This window comes from Larus michahellis, chromosome 4, assembly GCF_964199755.1.
Source record: "Larus michahellis chromosome 4, bLarMic1.1, whole genome shotgun sequence".
Classification (NCBI taxonomy): Eukaryota; Metazoa; Chordata; class Aves; order Charadriiformes; family Laridae; genus Larus; species Larus michahellis.
The window spans coordinates 91,241,707-91,264,596 of record NC_133899.1 but is presented as its reverse complement, the minus strand read 5'-3'; the positions used below and the strand labels follow the sequence as shown (position 1 = coordinate 91,264,596).

General features: G+C 38.6%; 1 protein-coding gene across 7 annotated transcripts in view; it reads left to right on the top strand.

Annotated features, from left to right (window-relative positions):
- Nucleotides 1-22,890, top strand: part of SHANK2 (SH3 and multiple ankyrin repeat domains 2) — a 377,060-nt gene that overhangs the window by 200,193 nt on the left and 153,977 nt on the right. For all 7 annotated transcript variants that reach the window (XM_074586402.1, XM_074586403.1, XM_074586407.1 and 4 more), the window contains one exon: nt 14,224-14,299. In XM_074586402.1, coding sequence (XP_074442503.1) covers nt 14,224-14,299 — 76 coding nt within the window. The remainder of the gene's footprint in view (nt 1-14,223; nt 14,300-22,890) is intronic.

Sequence of the window (22,890 nt, the reverse complement as noted above, 5' to 3'; positions counted from 1 at the left end):
TGCAGAATAGAGACCTGACTGCAATTAAAAATTTAAGAGGTCTTTTCCTCCAGAAGTGTGTTTCCTCCTTCTCAGATCCTACTGCTTGTGGTTTAATTGCAATGTTTATTGGCTGAAATCACAGTAATTTCAAGTAGACTTGTCAAGGGGACTACAGCTAGCGTGTTCCTGGCATACATATGTGTAGCGTAGATGCTAGATCTCAAATCTGCGCTCCAGACTTTGGAACAGCACTATTTATTCAGTAACCTCACTCTTCTATGTAATTACAACCATTTGGGAGACATTTTCTGTAAAACCTGATATAGACAATCAGAACTTGACAAAATTGTCATTAGAATCGTAAAACTGGATCTTTTCAAGGCTGCCCAGTGTTTTATCAGTTGTACTACAGTAGTTCATTCTTCGAGAGTGAGGGAAGGGGGAAAATAACTGGGTAGCAATAACAAGTTCAAATAATCTGAAATAACTCTCTGCCTTTATGGCAAAACATTTGTTCATATACAACAGCACCGTCCCTGTTCCACATCATTCAAAATTTTCCTGTGTGACAAGAGGCAGGAACAGGTTGAGGGCAGAGTGGCTTGAGGACAAGACAGGTTGAGGACAAGCTAGGTGATATATATCCTAAAGTGCTCGTGTGCCTGCTGCATGAACCAGATGGGCAGTATATGCTGTGTGCCAGAGGTGAAACTTCATCAGGGGGTCTCTGGAGATCTGTATGTGCCATCTAATACAGCTATAAGCATTTGTGACAAAGAGAGAAGAATGGGTGCCCATACTGATATATACTATATATTTGTGCTATATACACAAAGTTGTATATAGCTATGCTATATTGGGTGCTAAATTGCAGTTAGCTTTGGAAGTAGAGACCCACCTATGCCTGACATGTGTGTTGTGGTTACAAATAGATGTTCAGTAGCACGTTAATCAGATGTTATATTTACATAATATATTTTTAAGGATCATTAGCCCTTTAATGCAGATCAAAGTATTCCATTTCCTATTGCTCATCGAAATGACTAAAGTGAAGTATCTTTGACCAATAATGGAAAGAATAGTTTTCATGTACAATGGATTTTCATGGCAAAACAAATGTATGTTATTAACTACACTTGTGTTTTGCAACTGGTATGGTCTGACTTCATTGTTTGCTTGTTACGTGAGAGGTATTTTTAATGCTTTTTCTTTTTTTTCCCTCTCATAGGCAGTGAAAGAGTGGGTTTTAAAAAAACAGAGAAGCAGTTTTGTTTTTAGAATGCTACAACAATATATAGAAGTGATAGCTGTGCCACATTTCTAATAGCTGGGTTGAATCATATTCTTTTCCTCTAATGGCATGCGTAATTGCTCTAGGTTTTCAGGCGTCCTTCACTCGCGCTTATTTAGATTAGTGACTGATGCATTTCCATGGAAACCTGCAGCAGGGGAAAAAAAAATCTCTTGGTACAGTGTGGAACTGCAAGGATGTGGGCTTTCAGTCTCAGCCTATAACTTCTGTAAAATAAGACTTCTTGTTTGTGGTCAGCTTGGTTTGGGATTTTTGTTGTTGCTGTTCTTGAAAAAATAAGAAATGTTTCCAGCAGCATTTTGTATAAAAATGTAGAAGACTTGGAAAATCCTACATTTCTTGAGAAGCTTCAACTTTTTTTTATGTAGTTAAAATAGTACATTTTGAAATTAAATGTCTGGGATGTTTCTCTTCGTGAAGATGCAGAAACACACAAAACTCAAGTAAGCTGGTTAGAAACTATGGCTGAAAAGTCAAGATCCAAGAAGAGAGTTCAGTTTGGAGGTATTGTGTATAGTTTTAATGAAGAATGGCTGGTTTTTGGAGTGGTGGTGATGGTGGGAAATGGAAAGGTTTTATATAGAGTAGTGACTTCAGTGAGTAAAGTATGGGTACTTCTAAAAACTTTGCACAGTACTATATTGCTTTTCCAATATCTGGTACACTCTTCATATGCACTGCCTAACCTATAATATCTTTTAGTAATCTTATTTTTAGTGCTTTCTTAGGAAAACTTTATTCTTGGCATTCCCCGCAATTTATTCTGATTTCCAGGAGTGTTTAAGGTTGCAGCAGATGATAGATTTTCATCTGTGTTCTTTTACATTGCTCGTACCTGTCTTCACAATACTGAAAGGACAAGTACCTTCTATACTTTTTAAAAAGGAGAAATATTTTCAGATCTTGCTGCTTTCAAACTGCAGTGATCCTAACTATTTTCTATGTAGATTCTCTAGCCATAGCCTTTCAAACCACTGGTCAAATTACAATTTTAGATGTGGCAGTTGTTCACTTTTTGAAAAGAAATTAGCCTGTGGTCTGACCCTGAAACTTGTGTTGCTTAACAGCCGTCAATACAAAGTATCTCTAACTGTATCTATAGATTATTTTTATATTTTATATATTATATAATGCATATTATTTGTATTATTCTAAAAGCTACATATAGCTTTATCTATATAAGCTGATAAAGCATCACAAGTTCAGTCGATAGTTTTGTACTCCAGTTTCCTTAAAAATGATGCAATGTTCCTGAGTAATTTTGCTGTCCTGATAGCTTTGTATTTTAGACATGCTCAGTACTGCGGCAAGGAAGTTCTTCCTGTTGAGTGGGGAACCGTACGCATCTGCAGCTCCTTCTTCCACCCTTATCTTCCCCTCCCCGGTCCTGTGTAAACTCCGGTACAACATTGCTTAGCAACATTCTGCTCTGCTAATCTGAGCTATTTGTTCGCTCTGACTGAAGTAATATTATTAAATTATAAGTTATTCTAAGACCCTTACAGTAGAAGTCAGTGTATTCCTCTGGATGTCTGTTGGCTTTTGGTAATGCTATTATTTTATCCACAGTGAAATTCAGACTGTAAAGCCCATATACGCAATCAAAGCAGAGGAAGAAAAGAGACGGAGCGAAGACTTAAACTTTTGGCTTTTGCTTGATTTGTATTTAGCGCTATCTTGTTCTTAGAAATCATCTCCATTTTATAATATTTTAAATACCTGTCACACTATTCTTACGTGATGTTAGGGGGAATAACTTTGGCAAGTTTGGGAAGCGCGTTAAGAAAAAGTGCAATCTATAAATGCAGAACAGAGTGCGAAAGTTATTTTTTGAGACATTTTTACAAATGTCTGAAATATTCCAAGAGAACTGAGCACCCCAGCTCATTGATTTCAGTGCCCTTTGGTAAAGGAGAGGGAAATCAGTATGTTCTGCACAAGGCAAATGAGTTCTCCATATGGCTGATCTAGCAGAAAGTATTAAAAATGCTCTCTTGGCATCCCCGCTGGCCTCCCAGGGCAGTCAGGGGCCTGTTTGATGGCAGGAGGAGGAGAACTTTGTGTAGTTTGACTTGATAGCTAACTGCAAACCTGGCAAAAAGACATTTGAAACCACTGTGCGTGTCAGGGAGTGTTATGGTGAAAAAGATGGGGAGGTTCCTTGAACGTCTCGCGTATCTCCCATGCACAGCAGATGACGGCTTCTTATGTATTCAAAATGTTATCTATTATTGAAGTGAGAGAATTTGACAGACCATTGATCCTGAATATAGCTGGGGAAGATTTAGACTTGAATGAGGTTTCATAAGGGAGGAAATTGAGGGGAAACATTTGTATCACCATTGATGATAAAAGCCCATAATAACTCTTGTTGAAACTTGCTGTACATGAAAATTAATGATTTCTGAAATTGAATAGAAAAATGGCTTTTCAGGGCCTGTTTTTCCTAATCCAGCCCAAAATAGTTCTCCATCTGTTTTTTCCACCTTAGGGTGCAGAATGACCTTCTTCAAAGCAGTTGGTTATCTTTGTGTGATTGTAAACATGTCTCAGGTAGGAGGAATAAGCTGTGGTATGCAGACTAGACCACAGCTCCCGCCACACAAGCAAATGCAGAGTTCCTTCACAAACTTCTAATCGAGTTTCCCTAAATTTAAGGCTAAGTTACTGAAAATTGTTATCTGCTACTCTTTAATAACATTGACATGAATATTTCTATTAGATTGCTGTTCAGGTTCTTGTGGAAGATTTATAACCATGTGAAAAAGATTGATTAAAATGGTTTCTGTTTTGTCATCTCTCCTCAGAAAATAAATACCAAAGCTGGCACTCTAATAACTAGAACTGACCAAAATGAGAAGGCTATTCTGGTGTTTTGTTGTTGTTGTTGTTGCTGCTCTGTGACATCCCAGGATACCTGCAATAGGGAAAGTGGCACTTACTGTCACCTCTTGAATGTTTGCAGGAAACTTTCCATGGGGGGGCATCTGGCACCTTCCCAATGGTCGACTGGACTGATCCAGTCTCATGTGGCTTTGTGTTTGCTTCCAGCTGCAGAACTTATCTCTTTAGCAGAAGTAAACAAATTCTGCTCGCAGTTTCGAGAATAGTGGTAACTGTAAGAAAATAGTAATTAATTAATGAATGAGATAGGTGCCAAGTTTTAAAATACTACTTGGATTTCCTTTTTTTTTTTAGTCTAAAAGTGTGTTTTTCCTTGGGTTTCTAGGTTGGGTGTGGAGCTAAAGCAAGCTTCTTCCTTGTGGGTGGCGGAGAGCAATTTTTGTTTGCCCTTTACTTTTTTTTTTTTCTTTTTTTAAGCCCTCTTCTACTTTTAAGGGCTGAAAGTAGAAATATTTATAAACTGAACATTTTGTTAGTGTACCAACAATGAATCCTGCAAAGTCTCCACTTTGCTCCCACCTGTGAGCATGTTATCATATTGTCTCTGTTTGCAGTGTAGTGGTTTGGGACTTTAAATTGTCCCTGCTGCTCACAGAGGTGTATTCTTGACTTAAAATGAGTGACACTTATCGAAATATGGGAAGTTAGTGTTTGCATAAAGTAAAGCATGTGCAGAAGCATTGCAAGTTGGGGACTGCAAAATTAGCATCTACTGAGTGTGAAAAATAAAATCCCGCTATTAAGCAAACTGTTAAGCCAAGTTTTTGACTCCTGCCCTTTGTTACAGGCCATCATTTTGGATTATGCTGCTGTTATCAGTGAGAACGCTGCAGTCATTGACTAGAATATTTGCAGGAAAGAAGGAAAATATGAAATAAGGTGTTACGATTACAGACTTTTGTACCACAAATCAGTTCCAAACAATTGGAACATCACACCACCTGAGCTTTGTAGTTGAACAAACCATCCTGACCTTCAGGATAAGGAATATTTGCAACAGATGATATTGCCAGCAGGCAGTAAGTCAAGATTTCTTTGTTCTGAGTAAAATGGAAAAATAAGATGCCTTTATTTAGGTGTTCAGGACCAATTTGGGAAGTGACAGTGAGAACTGGTTGTTATAAAGTATCCACTACATATTGCCAGTCTGCAGCAAAGGGTAAAGCAAAGTGCATTGAAGTTGCTTTATGTGGACCCAATTTTGTAAAAACAGCGTGTTTCAGCAATGATCGAAACATGTGCCAACGGACGAACCCCATGCTCGGTTGCTGGAATCTCTGTGGTCTGGTACCAGCCCAGGTCAACATCCATCTCTTTACCAGCCACAAAGTCTGTGAAGCCTAATAAATCTTGGGGCAAAGAAGGGAAAAAAAATACCTCCTCTCCCAACTGGTTTCTTTTGATGACACCACCCAGACTAACATCTGCAGATGGTTGATTAATTATTCTGCTGCAGATGGGTTGTAAATGAGGGGCAGAGGGAAGGAAGGCCTGCGTTAAGCCCAAAAGGAGAGCTTCACAGGGAAAGATCAAGTTAGCACTACTGTGTTTTGGAAATATTTGGCAAAGGAGGGAAAAGCCATGCAAGAATAAACTGTCTGCTGCTCCTGCTCTGCAAACAGATCAGCAACAGTTTGCCTAACACAGGGAAGTTCTGAAACAAAATCTACCTCAGAGGTTTGCCTCGATTTTAATGCACATATAGCTTTGCTTCTTCATAAGACGCAAAGATGAAGTTAGGTTTCCAGTCAGGTTTAAACTTTAGCGACAGAATTGTATACATAGCTGGTAAAGTTGTTAAAAGAATACTGATTTCCTTCTATTGAGCTCCGTAAGCCTTATGCAGCGTTAGAGAATCAGCAGCAAATATTTCGACAACTACTTGCTGTTTTATTCAGGTATAAGTGAGGTTTTTGATAAATTAAAGGGAAAACTAATGACATGGGAAACCAATGTTGTTCCATAACTGCCTCTCCAGTAGGTCTAACATGCGTATTTCAGTTATGGAGGTTTCTCTTACAAACAAACTTGCTGATTTGCTACATTGATCAGCCGTTTCAGCATCCTTTGAGTAAGCTAATTCAGTGTATTCCAGCTCATCTTTCTCTAAGGGTGCAGGTGGGAATCAACATCAGTTTTCCTTTCTTTTTTGAAAATAGAAGTTAGCAAGGGAAAAAAAAAAAAGACAGGCAGGGGACATCCAAGGATTTGATATTCCAGTCAAGGAATCATCCTTGAGACATTTTTATGCCTATTCTCAGATCTGAAAAACTTCAAAAACTGCAAAGATTTGCTATTTCTCAGCTTCAACTGAAAGAAATATTGGCTGAGAGCACCACGTCAACCGAACACTGGGATTCAAAAAAGTCATCTACAAGCTTAAAAAGAAGAAAAATGAATTACGAATTAAAGGTTTTCATTAGTTTACAATTTAAAATGCCTTCATCATGTATTTCTTTTTTCTGGATCCTCATAGTTTATCCTTTCTAATGAAGCAACGGTGTTATTACTTCAGATTGGCAAAGATATGAAAAAGATAATTGCAGTTTCTTCTGAGTTCTTGGGTGGAACATACCTGCAGATTTCAGTTTCATAAGTTTTAATACCCCTTTAACAGAAGCAGGCTGTACTTGCATCAAGTATTGCCTACAAATCTTACAAATTCCTTATACATTCCAGCTTCAAAATTATGCACACTAATGTTCAGGAGGGAGTGAAATCCCAGTCAAGATTTTAAAGACAGCACATAGGAGGAAATAACGCTCCAATCCCTTCAGTGCAACAACTGTTGTTCTTAAAAAGCAAGGATCCTACGATAAAATAGTTAGGGACAAATTCTGTTTATATTTCTTAATCACATTTTTACATTTTTTGTACAGATGTTTAGAATCCAAGATCCTACTCTGCTTGATTTGGAGGAGGATCCCTGAAAAGATCTTTTCTATGGCTCCAATGACTGCTCAAAGACAGAAATATGAAATATTATGCTAAACAATTGTATCATAGGCCTGAAAATCCTTCTCACTTATCAAAACTTTAATGTACCATATTTCATAGAAAATCCCAGTTTTGAGGAATCTCCACTTTCTAAGGAGGAAAGGGAATAGGGAAAATAGGGATTTTACTAGAGAGCTTATTGAGACTTCACAGTATGTGGTATGAAGAGTGTTGGTTTTTTCTTTTAATTCAGTTCTTTTCTGGAGCAAAGTTCGTAGTGTGTTTGTTATCAAGAAGGTCATTTGTTACTCGAAAGCAAAATGCAGACGTAACTAGTAATTAGTTAAATCAGTAAAAATATGAAAGTTTTATGCTTACAACATGCAGAAAGGAATAGGGTAACTCTTCATGCTTCTGGCTTGCAAAATGTGACATTTATTTCCTTAATACGTTGTTTCACACATACTTGACATTACATTACCATCTAAATCAAAGCTTTACAAAGCTTTAGTTATGTTGTGATTTGATAGTAACACTGTGGGGTCGATTTGTAGTCCATGGCCTTTGTGTGAAACAAGCAGGTACTTAAGTTATGTCTGTCATTCATTAATCTGGTCACATAAAATAGCACTTTTTTAACCAGCACATGATATAGAATTGGTTATCCTACAGCAGCATGAACCTGTGATGCAATGATGGGCTTATTTTATTTAATAAATTGGAAAAACAGGGGCTAAATAAGTTTTAGGACAAGAACATCCACTTTAAGTTTGATTTTTGAGACATGGTTTTGCCAACAAAGCTGCTACCTCATTTTGCTTGTGGCTTCCTCTACATAGAGATAATTTGGCGTTGTTTAGTATGGCAAATATTTTGAATATGCATGTACTTGGGATAGAAAAGTAAATGCTGGTCTTAGTGATGTTTTCAATGCATATACTTTTTTGTCACTTCTTTTTTGTAGGGTCAAATTTTTCTGTGATACTGTTGAATCAGTTTTAGGAAAGGCTCATAAGAAAGGCGCACTGTCTTGTTGCAAAATAAGTGTATGGATAATGGCTAGAAAAAGTGCACTTGAATTGTGAACTTCTATTAACTTCATGTTACGGAACAAAGAATTTTAGCCTCCTTTCCTCAGCTTTGAGTACTTTTGATCTAAGCCCCAACGCAAATAGTTGTGAAAGCATTTTTTCCACAGGAAGGAGAAGACGGTGCAGAGTGAAAGCCTCCTCCCACTGTTGGGCATTGCTTGCCATCAGGCGCAGGCAGAGTGCTGTACCTGAACCTCTTTTCACAACAAACATCTGTAACTATCTATTGTATTCGTGAAACTTCTCCTTAGATGTCAGTGGGAAGACGGAAGGAAGAAAAGCTTCATGTTTTGGGATGGTGCTAAATCGTTGAATTTACTGTGCCCAGCTGAAGAGCAAAGGGAAGGACTCTGGCTCTACTTTTGAATTTATTTATTTTTTACTATGTTTGGGTTGAAAAAGCATTTCTTAGTTTGCAGGCTTATTTCTTCTTGCTGGAAATTGGCTTAGAACAGACTAAAATAATTTCTTAAATTCTGGTAGCTTAACAAGTGCAGTGAGTAGGTTGGAGTAGCAGTCTAACCTGACTTTACCAGTCAGCGATACTGGGAAGGTATCTGCTGCTCTGTGTTGTCTCTCCAATATCACACATAAATTAGGCTGTTACACCTTCATTTTCTTTGTTCATCCTATGGACGTGTCGATCACTGTAAACCCTTCCCAGAGTGCTGGCAAGCAGTCTGACAACATACCCACTGGCAGAGCAACCCCTCGCAGTTTCCTAGGAAACACGGCCGCAGAAATACCCTGCGAAGAATAAAAGGAATGAAGACAGTTGCTTTGGGATTTTTCCCCCCCTAGTTCTTTACTCTTCCAAACAATATCAAATATGTAAGCAGGCTACTACAAATAATAGTGTCAGTGTGGTAATCAGGTTGTCTGTTGTGACAAGCCTGCAATAGTTACGTGCTAATCACTCAAGAAATTAGAGCAAGAATGGAGTTCTCTGTGGGTTAGAGTCCAAATTTTATTTCTTGCTTTTCATGTCAGTGATTTTTCAGCTCTTGATAACGTCTGCAGGCACTGTTGGAGTCCTGTGGTCAGTTCTGAGGCTAACACAGCGAAGCTACAGGGAAGTCATACACATATTTCTCGGTTGAGGAAAGCCATCACTCCTCCTAAGGTGGAAGAAGAAAAGGAGAAAATGTTTTTCACTTGCATCTTCTCAATGTTAACCTTTCTTCGAACCCCTATAAAGTCCATTCTGGAACGGCAGGGTTTGAGTCTGTTGCTTACTGAAATGTCTGCAATAATAAATGATTCTTATAAAGAAAAAGCTAGGGCTTTATTGTTTTTATTACCATTATTGCACAGTCCAAATAGCTTATTTCTACTGCAACTCCATTGGCTTCAGTGGAGAAAGGACCAGGAAAAAACCTGCCACATTAGTTTGTTCCTTGCAGACTATTCTATGGCTCTCATCATATTAGGACTCACGTTACTCCTAGATGGCACATTAATTGATGTGAATAAAACCTCTTGGGTGGTTTTGGGGCTTTTTGTAGTGTTTTCTCTTTTAACAGAAAGTAGGGAGCTTTATGGTGATATTGTGTTGTTATAGAAAATGGTTTCAGTAGCTGTAGAAGGAACCTTCTTTTCCACGTAAATAGTTTTTACCCCATGACCGGCTGTGCAGTACTTTGAGAGTTGTGTTGTTAGCTGTCACCTTTATCCTGATACTTCATGCCCAGGTATGTCCTGTTGCTGTAACCTATAGATGGGTGAAGGCCTGTGTAGAGAAATTCCTCTAACCTATAGATATTAGGAAGAAATACAATGGAGTAAATCTAATAAAATATGGGCTACCCAAGAGATCTAGAAATTTCAAATGATAGACCAATGTCCCTTTTTTCTGGCAATGTAAACACTGGTATTCTGTTTTGCCTCCCAGAATAACTTTTGATCTGATCCAATTAGATGGCAATGACTTTTCATCTGTGGTGACAGATGTTCTTCTCAGTAATAATGCAGTAATATATGCACTGCTAAATAATGTTTTTCTGGACCTTCTTGTCTGTATCTTCTTGCTAGTCTTTTTAATCTGTCTGCAGTCAAGTTTAAAAAGAAATGCTCAAGGGATTCTGCAGGTAAAGATTCCATAAATGATGATGGGGTTATTAGGAGGTGGTTCTAACTTGCTCCAGAGCACTCTGATTAAAAGTGCTGGTCTTCAGAAAACCTGGGGACATAAGAATGGGTAAAAATCCAGTGAAACCTGGAACTAACCCCTTGGTGCTATTGTACCTGTCATAGTGCTACTACGCTATTATATGGCTTGAATTCAGGAAAGCATTTGTTAAACAATTGCCTACAGGTTCTTTGTATTCTTTAGTCAAATTTGAGAAGGGAACCTTTAAGTGGGGATTTTTTTCTTCTTCTTTTTTTCCTTTTTTTTTTTTTCTTTTCTTTTAGTATCCAGTCAATAGGATGGCAGATTCCTGATCCCTCCCCCCCACTTTTGGATGTGTGTACTCATGCTGTGCAGTAGGACAGACTGGAACCTGAGTCAGAGGTTAGGGAAAGAGGGTAATTAAAGAATTTCCACAGCAACCTGGGAAACATACCACTTAGCTTTGAGTTCAGGGATTTGTAAGGCTAATGGTTTCCCAAATAATCACTGTGAATACGACTGCACACAAAGCAGTGGGGGGAAGTAGAGGGGTGGGAGAGACAGGCTGCAGATACAAGCTGCAGCTGAAGAATGCTGGCTTTGCAATCCTAAGTAGCTGAACAAAGCTGTCTGTCTTACTGCGCCTTTCCGTTCCTCCCACCCACTTTGTATTCGTTAATAGCACTGAAATATCATGCTCTAGAAAACAGTTTCTGCAGAAGAAACATCTGGCTCCTTAAGGCTCAAGCAGTGGCTTTAAGATTTCCAAAATAGTCTTCATCATACTTTGCTTTTTTAATTATTTCTAAGTGACTTCTGAAAACAGGCCTGTGGTAAACTCTGAGTGGAATCCAGGTTTATGTTTTTCTGTCTTTCTTATTATGTCTCTTGATATTAATCTGATTTTTAGGATGGTGTGAAAAAGAATGTTCCTCGATGGGGAACAGACTGCAATTCATGCAGGTCACTCTATTCCACATCACAGCAGGGCACTGGATTTGGAAGCAAAACTTGTAAACTTAGCAACAAAGGCATGACCCGTAAAATTCACTGAACCCCTTACAGCACATTAAGAGGTACGGTCATACAGTGAGCTACTTCAAAACCAAATCTCTTTGAGCAGCTGTCATGTAGCCTTGGGTACCATTGCTGCTCACTGCACTTAAAGCTCTTATTCCGTGAAATTCTGAAAAAAACCCATGTTGTCCTCCAGCCCTGCAGCTAATGTGCTGGCTGGGTGAGCTTTGGTTGTGTCTAGGTGGGTGCTAGGTGAGTCCTGGAGCAAGGGATGTCCTTTTTGTGTCTTCCAGAAAGGCAGGGGGGTAAGGGCAGTAGGAGCTGGAACCTGGGGTAAAGGTAAGGCCTCTTTGGCAGAAAATACAGGTTGGAGGTGAAGGACAAAGGGAAAAAATAAGCCAATACAAAACTATCTTGAAGCATTCATATTTTAATAGAGATTTTCTTTGGCCATCCTGTAGGATAGGGCTGGCTAGTCTCCACAAAATTCATATAAATGTATATATTTCTGTTTTTTCTTAGTACTGCTTCTCTTGTATCTTAAAATTGGAGCACCACTATGAAGAAATAACTTGCTTACTCTTTTAGCCAGCTGCAATCTGCACGTATATTTTCAACCATAATTCCTCTTTATTACGGATGTATTTGTATTTATGTCTCCAGCTGGGGGCATGATCCAGTTATGGGTTAGCTGAACTGGTTAAACCAAGGAAAGATGCGTTTTGTCAACCCTTCTTCCCAAAGTCTGCCTCCCAGTACGTTCTTCTGCAGCGCGTTGCTTGGCCATGTTTAAAGCCTGTCATCCTGCACTGATGTATTTGTTCCCTCTGCACAGTAGCACTCAGTCATCTGACAGCACTACCTCTCACGGTAATTTTTAACATCCTTAAAAGTTGTGACACAGAGAGGGTGTGCCTTGAGGGCTGTGTCTAGCTTGGAGAACTAATAAAATGTGTTTGGATGGAGTCAGGCTGTCCTTCAATGAAAAATTCCTCAGCCATGCAGATGAGAATTTCATGGTCCCAAGCTAAAGCAGAAACTTTGCAATTTGACTTTTGATATCTGTTAGCCTAACTTAATGTGATTGCATTGGAGGACCAAGCTGTATTTCAGCAAGACTTTTTCCTGTCTCAAAAACTAGTTTCTGCAAAAGTATATTCCCTTGAGTGAAGAAGCCATATAAAAAGGGGCTGCACTAAAGGTATTCGTCTAAGGATGAATACACCAAAATATTATTGTGGTAAAGGTTGAGTAAGGCTCAGAAAATTGATACATTTGAACAACAATTATTGTAATACATAAAGCTACTGAAGAAGGTTCCTTACTCTCTTTTTTGGTTAACGTTTTACTTTATTTGAATGCCCCCTTGGAAGTAAGTTTGTGTGTGTTTTCCATTCATTCTGAAGAAGAATGTAACAATGAATTACCTACCTACCTCTACAATCCTTCTGTCTTTCCCTGCAAGTGTAATTTTTATATATATATATATTTTTATATTTATATCTATATATACACACACATATAGTGATAGCCTTTCAGCAAACGGCTCTTAGACTATGCCCTTTGCTGTGCAAACTGAAGCAACCAAATTCAGGAGTAGCTTGTGCATCTTTTCCACCTGCTTGATTTATTGGTGCTCCTGTAGGTACCTACTGAAAGAATAAATGAGAAAACATCTTTCCAATCCTAGAGGAAAGAGAAGTTTAGCTCTGATGTCTGTTGTTCTATAGACAGAGTTCTAAACTAAGTACTTTAACTGTTATAACCATACTAAACCAGTGTTAAAGTTGGTGAATTGTAGAAATACTTGGTCATAACATGTGATCATAAGTGCTGCAGGTTGATGTAATGCTGCAACCACTAGATGTGGGAGCTGCTTCAGTGGGATGGATGTTTTTTCCTTAAGAAAAGCATAAGTATCAAGTTTTAATGTATTTGAGTTTTTAAATGCCTTTTTTAGTAGATGTATTGTTGCCTTTTATTCCTTTGTTTTTCATGTTTCCCAAATATGGGGTTTATTTCTTTTTTATGTCACCCCATATCCCTCAGTTGTTCGTATTGTTTGCTTTTGCTATATAATGGTAGTACCGGTTTCATAGCACTATTTCCTGTGAGATTTGATTGATGGTGATTAATGTGGGCAGCTACTTTCCCCCTACCCCATTCTCCATTTGCCTAGTAAAATTATAGAATAGCTCTAGTTTTGTGCGTGTGCGCGCATATGTGTGTGTTTAAACAAAAAATAGTTTGCATTCTTTTGGCTATTTTTCCAGCCTTTCTGAAATGTGTAGCTGTTTTTTCTTCTTTCCTTCTTCCTGTATTTTCCCTCTTAGTCCAAGCTATAAAAGAACCAAAGATTGGAATTCAAAGGTTTTGCCACTGAGAATATGGGTGGAACTTTAAAACTTGTGAATTACATGATCTACAAGAAGTTCCCCTTGTTCACTTGATGTGTATGATATGATAAAAGAATGTCCCAACTCCAAAGTCAAAATTCTTTTCAAACCACCTTGAAGCCATGTTAATTCACTGTAAGGGAACAAAAGGAAACAGTTTTTTACTGTGAGGGTGACTGAGCACTGGAATAGGTTGCCCAGATCATGGAGTCTCCCTCCTTAGGGATATTCAAAAGCTGGTTGGACATGGTCCTGGGTGACTGGCTCTAGGTAGCCCTACTTGAACAGGGAGGTTGGTCAAGATGACCTCCAGGGGTCCCTTCTGACCCCAACCATTCCGTGATTCTGTGATAAGTACTGTAAGTTTTCTTTTCTTGATATATAGCAGAAAATCCACTTTGAAATTGCAAATTAAACCAGCACTTGATTAAGAAATACAGGAGTAGTATTAAAAGTTCTCTTTTCTTTGTGCAGAAACACGAACAGATAGAACAAAGAAACTCTTTAGACACTACACAGTTGGATCCTATGACAGCTTTGATGCTTCAAGGTAAGATTTTTTCTTTTTGGTTGCAATCTATTTACAAAACCTTTCTGGGTTTCATTTAATTGTTACTTTTTGTTTAGACTTTTGAGGGAAAGAGGGAAGCAGGTTACTAAACAGAGCTTCTCAAGATATCATTTTACATCTAAACTGTTTTTTATCACTGCTTACTTTTTTTCATATGCGATGGGTCTACAAAAATAGTGAGTAATGAAGTAATGAGTGTCATTCTTGTTTTCGTGAGTGGTGAAAGAGATCAGCATTTCAAGAAGCAGTATGTTCCAGCTGCTTCTACAGTCAAGGACCACTTAAGTTGTTGGATACTTCACAAGATCAGACCTTCTATATCTGTTCACAGAATCATACTTGCTGACAAGAAAACCTAAATAAAATTTTGTGATTTGTTGTTCTGAATGGTATCTTAGGTCCTAAGTAGAAATTAGGCTGTTAAAAACGAGGAAGTTAGACATTAGAAATTATATTATTTATTTGCAGTTTCTGCTGAGTATTCATGATTTTTAAGCCGGTTCTTCGACACGCATCATATACAGTGGAAATACAGCCCGCTTCTGGTAGAAAGAATGATTTTAAAGCACAGAACCTCAGTTAGCTGTTGGTGTCTTCTTGAGAAAATTGTGGTGGCGTGCTGGAATCGTTATGCTTCTTTGCTGAGTAATTACAGCTTGGGGTTTTTTTAGTTTTGAAGAAAAACACCTTTTTTGTAGAGAATTCTGAGACGTGTAAAGTAACAATGGCAGAGTTTCATATAGCACACTATTTTTTGAAACAGGAAAAAAAATGTGGTTAATGTTTCTTTTATTATGTGATCTTAATCCTGGTTCTGAGGGTCATGTGTAGTTTCTATGCCAGTTAAACAATTTGGGGAGGGAGGATGGAGTTGAAGTCAGCTGAAGTAGTTTGGATACCCAAGATGTCCTTCTGTGCTCCTGACAGTCGGTGTGTGGAGCTCTGAAAGGCAGGGGGCCTGCTGGCTGTCTGCTCTATGGAGCCTATAAGTATTTGGAAAATATATAAATCTGCAGTCCCTTGAGTTGTGATTTGAAAGAGTGTTGCAATGTTGGATGAAGAGGGAAGGTTTGGTGACATGGTGGGGGAAAAAGCACAGGCTTGTGGGTTGGCTACAGTCATCCCACCTTGGAGGCTCTGGTCTTCCTGTTAGTGTATACGGTGTGCTATAGGGCATCAGCTCTTAGGAACAGAGGACTTAGGAACAGAGAAACCCCATTTCAACATCTTCTGTGTATTCCCCTGTCATGATCAGCCAAGTTACCAAGGCTTTGCATGGTTGGACAACAATGTGGTTGACTAGGTAGTCTAATAATGATAAAGCTGTCAAGAGAAGCTGTTAGTCTGTATATGAAACACATAACTGTTCTGCAAAGCCGGCTAACTGGTTACTAGTTACATTTCCAGTGAGCAGAGTGGGCTTTTCACAACATTCTTTGAGTGACAATTCTATGAAGCTCAAAGCCTTGGCTATGTATTTCAGTGTTAATGGATAGGATTGTTTCCGTCAAACTAAAAGCTGCGGCCACAGCATATTGCCTCAGAGATAGCAAATAGTCCCACTTGGAAACCTCCTCCTACTTTCTAACAAAAGATTTTTTCATTTGAAAATGTCACTACTATCAAAACTTCTTTTTTTGGGTGTGGTGGTGGTGGGAGCTATTGATTCTAAAGCATTTGGATTTTTTGTTGTCCTTCTCCCGAGAAAATTCAGGTCCATTATTGGGAGGCAGCAATACCACCTGCCTTTCTGAAATAGGCAGTACCCTATCGCTTAGAGAGGTTATTTTGAAAGCAGGAGGCCAAAAGCCACGTTCAGACCGTGGGCTTGAACCCCCTGTCAGCGGTGCTCGAGTATATCTTTTAACCAGTGGGTTGTTGGGATTGAATGGATTAGACTCCCTGGTTTTGGGAAGTCATGGAAAGTGTGTGAGATGTCTGGGGGGAAGAGAGGGTGGTTGTTGGTTTAGTTTTGGATTGGGGTTTGTTTTTTTTTCCTCTTAAGGTGATGAGTTTGTGCAGTGCAACAGCAAAGCTCTCAAAAAATTTACATTGCTTGATTCAGGACCACAGCTGAGCAGGAGAGTTTGTCAGATGAAATGACAGGTTTTGTACAGCCTTATTATTGAGAAATTAGGTATGAAGTATGTCTGCAGTTGTTCCTGATTTTGGCATCGATATCTATTGTCTGAGCAGTAAGAGAGAAAGCAACAGAGTTCTGGCACCTTCTGAGTAAAGCAGAGTTTTGAAGAAAACTCAGAGAATCTGAAATCCAGTGGACCCATTTTGAAGAGTAGTAGTGGAAATTGAGAGGGAAAGGTAAAAGAGGGTAGAATTAATGGGAAATTCCAAGAAATACAGTAGAAAGGTAGACTTGCTTAACACACTTTTAAGTAGAGAAAAGTACAGTAATTTTAGAAATTTTGTTAAATGACGTGAGGAAAAATTTTAAAAAAATGGTTTTGGTGTCCAGGTTTCCAAACCTAGTTAGTTGCTGGAAAAGAAAAATTTGTTTCTCTGAGGTGCATATAATAACTTACTGTAATGATGTATTTACAGAGAACACACACCATGATGAAAGGCAGACTTCCCTTTTCATCCTTTACAAGCATGACATGTAGTGAAATGCTGTTCTGATATTTTTTTTCTAAGCCAAAAGAGAGTTTGAGGACTTGCTGTCCAAAAACTGCAATAGCACACAAAGTTGCGTTTCAGATACTTGACTGAGGCTGCAAATCAGCTTTTTGTACATCTGAATGGTAATTTTACTGGTGCTTACGTATTGCTGCTAAAGAAAAGGAATTTGCGTTTAAGAATCTGACTGGAGATTAGTATTTCTTGTTAGGATGTACAGATTTAATTCCTAGCATGGGCTTCTTCAGGGAGGGGAATTGTTGGAAAAAGGCAAACAAGATGTCAAACTACCAGCAATTCTCGATATTTCCAAATTTGTACTGCTTTGATTGCTTTCTCTGTTATCATTTCCTGTCAAAGTAAAGGAAGAATATAGTAAAACAGATTTGACTGCTTGCAGCTAAGTTTTAATAAACATTTGTTAGAAGGCAATTGTGCCTATGTATTAAAAGAGCTTTGAAACCCAAGTATTCACAAAGCCCATCCAGTTCCTTTCTGGAGATGAAGCGGGGGAGTGAGGGGAAGTGTCTGCTCCCTTCTCTTTTTCCTTCCCCCTCCCAAAGGGCAAAATTGCTGAGTAGAAACACTATGTTCAGAAATCTATATTAATGGGCTTATTCACATGCAGGAAAATACATTGTACATGGCATCTTTCATCTTTAGGAAAATGTGCAGCTTGAGTAATGGAGGTTCATTAAATCTTATTTCAGCTTTGCATAAGAGATCAGTTATCCATACATTAGCACTTCAGAAAAATGGGTGCTGTGCTTACTAGTATGTAGAAAGGCAGCGAGACTTGCTTGCCAGTACAAATAGTCATTAAATATCATACAAATATAATATTTGAAACTACCAGGTCTAATGTATTATCTGCTTTAAATGCTGACGGGATGAATTAATTCCATTGTGCAAAAATGATGTCTCCTGCAGCTGTCATGCGCTGCTACTGCTGACATTCCTTTACAGGGATTCTTTTACTATTTTATTAAAATCTTTTAAGAACTAATTACTTTCAATCATTTTCCTTTAATCTGATGAAGATCGACATATGTTGAAGGGAAGGTTAGGCTTTGTTGTAATGGCATACATGTGAGAGAGGGTGAAGTTTCCTATCCTGTACTGGATGGACAGGAGCCCCTGGACATTTGTCCTGGGTGGTGGCTCTGGAGGCTGAGGTGGCAAGTGGGGCAAGCAAAGTTTCCTTCTGCCTCCCCAAATGGAACGACACCATGAGCACCCACGGTGTCAGACCCCAGGAAATGCCATGCCCGAGGCTGTACTTTGTTGACATCCCTTAGAGCCGCAGAGAGGAGCAGAAAGCAGAATCATAGAATAGAATGATAGAATGGTTTGGGTTGGAAGGGACTTTTAAGGGTCATCTAGTCCAACCCCCCTGCAGTGAGCAGGCACATCTTCAACTAGATCAGGTTGCTCAGAGCCCCGTCCAACCTGACCTTGAATGTTTCCATGGATGGGGCATCTGCCACCTCTCTGGGCAACCTGGGCCAGTGTCTCACCACCCTCAGTGTATAAAATTTTTTCCTTATATCTAGTCTGAATCTACCCTCTTTTAGTTTAAAACCATTTTCCCTTGTCCTAAAGACCAGATATACCAACAAAGTTGCAAGGAGATAATGTCAGGCTGCTTTGACACGTCTCTGGAGTTTTGCGTCTTCCCTGTGTTTGTGGTAAGCAGTGGTCAAGACAACCATGGGACAGTGTTTTTAAGAGCTGGGGGAGGTGGATCCCACTGGGTTTGTTAGGAAAAACGTTTGTTTGTCTCTGTCTTGTCTAGGCCGGATGGGCAATATTGTGGCCAGCGAAGCAAAAGCTTCCAAAGTATTACAAATATTCTTCAGAAGTCCAGTTAAGGTTCAGGACTACATTTCATTCAAACAAAATTATTTGTACGTCTTAAATCAGTTATTTCATGGAGTCTTCTTTCATCAAGGTCAAATTCCAGTTTAGTAACAGAAATTATTGTTAAGGCATAGAACGGATGTTGGAATTTTAAAAAATTCTTTATTTTTTAAAAAATTAAAAATGAGGTAAACCTTTAGAAATGGTAGGTTTTTATCTGCTTTTTAACTGAAGTGAGGGAATTGATCAATTCTCTCACTGTCCTAAGATAGGACCGTGAATTTTTAAGTCAGGAAAATCAGAGAGAAGACAAAACGAAGTTATCAAATTATGTTAAATTAATTAGCTGTTTAATTTCAAATGTAAAATGTTAGCACCGTTTTAAATGTGACTGATGACTTAGTGGTAACTTAGTTTTCATACTCTGGAGACATAAATGAATGGGCAATATTGGTGCTATGTAAAGATTATAAACTTGATTTGGTGGAAAACATGATCCAGTTGCCTTCATGCATTTGGAAACTAGAACACGAGTGGAAACTTTTGCTGCTGCATTAATCGCACCATCTCCCTCCCATCCCCAACAGAATAGTGAAATAGCAGAAGTCAATAGCATAACTGAAAGCCAACTTCCATGCAATTATGAAGTATGTGATGTAAATGTAAGGTTTCCTGTCTCTTCTGTGTCTTCGCTGTCTTCACAGTGTAATCGACTTTCACATCTTTTGGTTTTTTTTTTTCCTAACCGCTTTAACTGGTACTAATCACTGCATGGGAGAAGTTTTCTTGGTGCCTTTTCTTGATATCCCATGGCTACAGCAGGATTACTCAGCTCACAGGAGAGGATGTAATAATAAATAACCTTTTTCAAAGGCTTCTTGTCACAAAGTTAACGACGGGACCAAATTGATTTGCCTTCTGCTTTTAGTTCTATTTTTCTGGATGAAGAAAAAGGAGAAAATTGAATAGGGTAGTCTGGGAGGTATGTGTGAGAAAGATTAATTAAAAGCTTCATTCATTAATCCTAATGTCCCTACTTGGAGTCAGGTGGCAGCATCCATGTCTCATGAGGGTAGAAGCTGACAGAAGCAACTCCTCAAAAGCCAATTTACATACAAACACGTAACAAAAATGAGAAATTCCTCTCTGCTATGTATGCCAGCAGTTCTCTGTTGATGTCATCTGCACTGTCGGATAGAGCTGTATAAGCTTTAATCCCGGACACCTCAGACAGACTCTTTGGCACAGCTGAAGTTGTCTACTCCGGTAATTCGGCAGGCTCTGTAGTGCCTTTTATTTTTCAACCCGCAGAATCTACCTGTTGAATACCACAGTCTTTGTCCCAAAGTTGTGATGTAAATGGTGCTGTCTTAATAGTTTAAGCATTAGGTGTGTTACACAGTAATTGCCCTCCTTTTAGTGGAAACTCTCAACTTGATGCAGAAATACTTTCATCTACTTTGATATCTGGTTTAATGTGGGTATTTTGCATAAATTGATTGTCTTCCTTCTGGAAAAATGCAGTTATGCATGACTTTAAATGTCTGTTTTAAATGGATGGAAACGTCTTGAAGAATTCTGGTCCTTGCAAGTCATGAGGAATGTAACGCTGCACAGGGAGCTAAGGGACTTTGGCCCAGTTCTGGCTCAGCACTGGTCCCGTTCCCGTGTCACGGTGATTCAGGCATATGTACTCCCGAGTGCTGCTGCTTCTGTGCAGCAATCTGTTAAATCCTGGCAAATGGTTCGTTACACAAATTGAAGGAATATATAAGAGCCATTGTTATTTTTTTATATCCTGCTTGACACGTTTTCACATTGGTTCTCCCTAGGCCTGCAGAACAGCGAGGGCGACACTGAGAGAAGTGAGATTAGGTCTTTCTGCATTGACATAACTGGCTTTTTTTGTTCTTCTGTTGGATGGTACCAGTTCCACTGTACTAATGTTTTCTGTGAAGTTTGTACTGGTCAGTTGGTCTCATGCAGGAACTGGAGTGAGGATATTAAAATGGATACTGTTCATTCTTAAAAAGAAATTCATGAGTTCTGTTACTTCATTCTGGGATTGATACATAGATAAGAAGTTGAAAGTGATTTTACAGTTGTTCTTAGCTGCAGGCATAGGTTTTAAACATAATTCTTGGTTTCCTTTTCTGTGGTGGAAAGAAGTAAAAGCAGTAGTATTTTAACTTCTTTACATGTATGTATAGCTCAATTTTTGTCCGGGAGATAGTAGCAAAAATATCTGAGTATGCTCATAATTGTAATGTATCTATAATGTAATGTATATAAAACTGATATAACCGTGTGATATAGTGATGTCGTTACATCTGAATGCTCCTTGAGGTTTTAATGATTTAAGATCTCTGCATTTGTGATACTCTTGGTTCTTTTTGGCATAGAGAACAATCAGCACCAACCCAATTATGGAAAACAAAGTATGTAAAATATTTTGTGTGCACGTATTGTTACTTTATTTCTAAAGATATTTTGTTGGGCTTGCCTCATGCCTGTTCTGAATTAATTCATTTTCTGTGAGTATAATAGTCTGATAGCGCTGAACTGCTCTTAACGTGTGAGGCAGAAAGACAAGGGTAGCTCATTTCTAATACCTCGTGCCTCATTAACTTGAAGAATATAATTTAATACAATTTGGAAAATTATATCTATGTTTAAGCAATAATTAAGGCATTGTAGATTTTGTGGAACAGGTGGAGATGCAAAATGTGAAGTTTTTCATTTACAGTTATTTAATTTCTAATGAAAATGATCTTACTTGCTAATAAACAACTTCGCACTTTGCCTCCTCTGCTGTTGTGCGCTGCCATGACTGAGCTTTTTATGTTGGTGACTACAGCAAATATTTAAAGTAATTGCTAAACTAGCAGGTAAAAAGGGTGTGTGTGTATACGTATTTGAACTTTTCGTTGAAATCTGTAGTATAATTTCATGAAGATGCAATATTAAAGTCTAATAAAATTACAGGAAGGTGCAAAACTATACGGTGAGTGGTCAGAGTTTCCATGAACTTGTAAGTGCATTTTTAAATTGTTTACTGCCTTAATAGTGAAGTTTCTTTAAAGCACTTCAATAAGATCCCACTTTTAGCAACTAATGGTTTTGTAACTAATGACTGAAATTTGTCAGACATTTTCTGGGCTAGATGTTTGCCTGAATTTTTAGTGATAAAGTGTTAGCAAAGACAGACCAACAGTTTCCAAGTCCGAAGTTGAAAAAAAATTATATATCCCTTCCCAAATTTAAAAGTAATATGTTCTTTGTGAGAAACTTTAAAGATCCCCCTCTAGTGCTAGTGAAGACCTAACTGTGTAACGATGGGTACAGAAGGTCCCGATTGCAAGGGCCGTGATTTGGTGGACGTGCCGTTTCCTGAACAGCAACTGATACTCTCAAGCTCTACAGTGTTTTCTCTGTAACTCCTCTGACCAGGTGCCGGAGGACAGGATGGATTTAAATGTCAGAACTGAAAGCGGCAGCCTGTGTCCTGTGCATGGGGAGGAATAAAGTTTTCTAAATTAGAATAAAGTAATAAAAAAAAGGAAACGACAGAAGGTGAGGACAGCAAGAAAAGACTGTGAGGGTGTGGTACCAGGTTAGTTAGAAACAGGAGCAACATAATTAGATGCAAGAATAGAGCAGAGGAAAACAGGAGATTAAACTATTTGTTTTCCAGGAGAAAATAGAACTATTAACAATTCTAACAGTTTCTAACAATTAGTGTTTTACATTCCTGTCTCCTGGCCTCCACTGCGATGACGTAGCTTCCTCTATGTGACCTTTAATTCCCTGCCCCACTACACCTTTGGCTGCCTTCCTCTCACCTCATCACTAGATGAGCAAAACCCAACATATGGTGCCGCTGATTGTAAGTGATGCATTTTTAAGTTTTGGCAGGCCAAAAGGAACAAATAACTGTTGAGCTCGCACTGTGGGCTTTCCTCCAGTGGGAACAATGATTTAAACCACTTTTTTTTTTCCTTTTTCCAGCTAGATTTTCGCAAATATTTGTTGCGTTTGCAGAATTTGATCTACAAGGCAAATTCTAAGGGTGACTG